Source organism: Pteropus alecto, unplaced genomic scaffold, assembly GCF_000325575.1.
Source record: "Pteropus alecto unplaced genomic scaffold, ASM32557v1 scaffold96, whole genome shotgun sequence".
NCBI classification, from domain to species: Eukaryota; Metazoa; Chordata; class Mammalia; order Chiroptera; family Pteropodidae; genus Pteropus; species Pteropus alecto.
The window spans coordinates 1,070,439-1,073,994 of NW_006438979.1; the positions used below are offsets into that span (position 1 = coordinate 1,070,439).

General features: G+C 61.4%; 1 protein-coding gene across 1 annotated transcript in view; it reads left to right on the forward strand.

Moving 5' to 3' along the window:
• Nucleotides 1–3,556, forward strand: part of ASMTL (acetylserotonin O-methyltransferase like) — an 18,108-nt gene that overhangs the window by 11,086 nt on the left and 3,466 nt on the right. Inside the window, exons 11-14 of the mRNA XM_025049761.1 lie at nucleotides 1–182; nucleotides 1,283–1,412; nucleotides 2,168–2,311; nucleotides 3,319–3,552. Coding sequence (XP_024905529.1) covers nucleotides 1–182; nucleotides 1,283–1,412; nucleotides 2,168–2,311; nucleotides 3,319–3,552 — 690 coding nt within the window. The remainder of the gene's footprint in view (nucleotides 183–1,282; nucleotides 1,413–2,167; nucleotides 2,312–3,318; nucleotides 3,553–3,556) is intronic.

The window sequence follows — 3,556 nt, forward strand, 5'->3', positions numbered from 1 at the left end:
ACACGGAGCTGGCCGGCCGGCACCTGCTGTCGCACGGCGAGCACACCCTGCACAGCCTCGCCGTGCTCTGCGACGACCTCGACTGGCCCCACGTCAGCTGCCTGGAGCGCGCCGTGCGGGCGGGAGCCGCCGCTGACTGCCGCCGGCGGGCCGCGGGCACCGAGGACGGGGCCGTGTTCCCGGTAGGTCGCCAGGAGGCCCTTCCATGCCGCCTGCGTTCGCGGAAGGCCCCGTGGGGTCGGCCCGGCTCCGGGCAGTGGACATGCGGGAACTCAGAAGCACCCTGACGGCAGGCCGCGGGCGGGACGGCGGGTGCTGGCCGCTCACAGCACCAGGGACCTTCCGGGGCCGGGCGTTTCAGGTGCTGCAGGGCCCGGGAAGGGGGTGCTGGGAACGGGGTGCTGGGAGGGCGATGCTGTGGACCTGGCTCTGCAGGGCAGCACACTTGGGGGCCTGGGGAGCACAGCTGTCCCCCAGCAGCGGCTGCTGAGGGCAGACCACACAGGTGCCGAGTCGGGCTGTCTGTGTGACACGGAAATGACTGGACGCAGCCTGGGGCTTCAGTCAGGTGTGAGGCGGACGGACAGACACAGAGACCAAAAACGGAAAGACAGAAAAACACAGACACACAGAATGAGACACATGGGGAGAGGAACAGACGGGGAGGGGACACGGGGAGACAGGCTGGGTTCGGTCCATGTGGGTGAGCACAGCTGGGGCACACGCACGAGGAACAAGTCGGGTCGCGGCTGCAGCTGAGAAGGGGCCGTCCGTGGTTTGGGGGGAGGGCTCAGAACACTCCCGAGGGACACTGCAGGAGCCAGGCTGCTCTGTCCTTCAGAGAAAGAGGGACAGGGACATGGAGGGGGGAGAGGGAGAGAGAAGGAGAGACAGAGACAGACAGACAGACAGGGACGGACAGAATGAAAATGCAAAGCTGCTCCGAGGCCAGAGCTGCTGGCGCGGTGGGTCCGCACCACCCCTCCGTGCTGGCTGTGCCCCAGAGCCCTGACCCCACGCACCGCAAGCCTCGGTGACACTGAGATGCCTGTTACCAGGCGCATTTGGAAGGAGTTGCCGCTGCCACGTGACCCCCCGGCCCATGCAGCCATGCTTGACGCCGCCCCGCCCCAGCGTCCCCAACGCCCAGCCCAGCTCTGCCCTGAGGCTCCCCACCCCGCGAGCCCTGCCGAGCCCCCACCTGGAACGTGCCAGCTGGGAGCACAGGCTGGGTGCGGGTCGCCGGCCTCAGCACGGCCACTCAGATCCTGCTCTGGTTTAGGACGCCAGCCAGAGCCCGGACAGAAAGCCGTGGTTCTCAGGAGCCACGCATGGCCTCGCCAGGCTGACCGCACACCAGGTGGCCACGGCCTTCGACCTGTCCCGATTCAGCTCCGCCTGCACCCTGGGAGGTGCGTACACCCCACAGGAATCCGTGCCCGTGGCTCTGTGTGCGCTTTGCTCATATTAAACCGCGGGCCCGTGACCTGTTCATTAGACTTGCAAAATGGTTTATATCTTAACAAACCCTAAGGACCCCGTGAGGCCGGGGTGGGTGTGGGGCTTGGGCACATGTTCCCAGCTGCTAGGTGGTTACGGGGCCCTTCCTGGTGCTTGCCGAGTGGAAGAGACAACCGTGGAGCCCTGTGTCCCATGCCCCACACACTGCACCCCACCTCAGCTCAGGACAGTGGGCAGAGGAAGAGCAGAGGCCTGCCTAGGGCGGTCGTGGGCTCAGGGTCCGGACTGGACTTCTGAGCTGCCAGCTTGCATTTCCCCATCCTCTCTGCACGCCCTACTGGTGGCCCAGAGTGTCTGCTGTGGCGCCGGCCATTGCGCCTGCATCCCACAGCAGAAAGAAGGGAAGGGTATGGACCTTACAGCTTTGCTGTAAGGATTCCCCTGTGAGTCTGCACCCGCTTCCCCAACACTCTGCACCCCGCTCACCTGCTCACACACCAGGTGACGTGGTCTTGACCGTGGATGGCCCCAAGGCTGATATGAGACATCAGCCATGGCTCCCACCAGCTGGCTGCATTTCATGGCACTGGCCTCAATGCACTTTTCTAGAACATCGTTTTGGTTTTGCTGAGGGCGAACACCTCACCCCGGGTTTTTCTGAGGCCCGGGAGGGGCGGGTCGCAAAGCATGTCTCTGCCACCCACAGGCTGCATGGGTGCCCTGGCCCACGAGCTTGCCCGGGAGTACCCAGGTCTGAGGGTGACCGTGTTCGACCTCCGAGAGGCCGTCGAGCGTGTGGCTTGTTTTCAACCCACCGGGCAACCGACAGAGCAGGTCAGCTTCGTGCCAGGTAAAGGCTCCTGGGTCTTTATAGAGGGGCGGCCCTTGGGCCACCTCACTCACCTGTGATGCTGAGTGTGTCTCTGCGTGTGTGTGTGCAGGGCGGTGTGCATGCTTGTGTGCGTGTACATGTGCAGTGTTCTTACTCCTGTGTGTGCAGCCGTGGTTCTGTCTGTGCCACGGATTGGTTCCAGCACCCCCTCAGACACCTACATCTGCACACGCTCAAGTCCCTAAATAGAAATGACAGTATTTGCACGTTCCCTCAACACATCTCCCATAGCCCTTGAATCACGCCTAGGTTGCGTATAACTCAAATGTTGTACAAATAGTTGTTACACTGTATCGTTTCAGGGATAATGACAAGGAAAGAGGTCTGTACCTGTTCAATACAGACATCACCATCCCAGCCGAACTAAGCAGTAACAATGTAATGTTTGCTGACAACGTAACTCAAAAAATTGTTTTCCGTTGGCACGACTTTTCCATGGCTGTAAAAACAGACCACACAAACAGATGGCGCATAAGAACGGGAATGTGCCTCCCCTAGTCTTGGAGATCAGTAGTGTGCCATCCACGTGTCCCAGGGCCTCGCTCCCTCCAGAGGCCGCAGGAGAGGGTCCTTCCTGCCTGTCCCAGTGTCTGGGGGCCCCAGGCGTCCCTGGGCTGGTGGCCGCGTCCCTCCTATCTCTGCCTCTGTGTCCAGTGGCTTCTCTGTGTCTGTGTCTCTCCTCTTCTGTCCCTTATAAGGACACCGTCACCGGGTCTAGGGCCACCTGCTCCAGGAAGACTCATCTCATGGATCATGTCTGCAAAGACCCTGTTTCCAGACAAGGCCCCGTGCTGAGGTTCCAGGGTTACGACGTGGATGTGTGTTTTTGGGGGGACATGGTCTCCCCCACGACAAGCAGCATCTGTATTCATTTCCATTGTGAGAGTGGCACCTCCTATGTCCGTCAGGTGGGGGGACCATTTCTTGGGTCCCTGACGAACTTCTTACGTTTTGTATTAAACCAGGTGACTTTCTGAAGGACCGCCTCCCGGAGGCAGACCTGTACATCGTCTCCGGAGTTCTCCAGGGCTGGCCCGACGACAAGGCGCACGAGCTGCTGAGCCGGATCTCAGGCAGCTGCCACCCAGGTGAGGCCACATCGCCGAGGCCCCTCCCTCAAACGGGAAGACGGTTTTTATTAAAGACACATACACATAAATCTCACAGAGTAGGTCGCCCCAGCCACCGTCTGGTGCTCGGCTC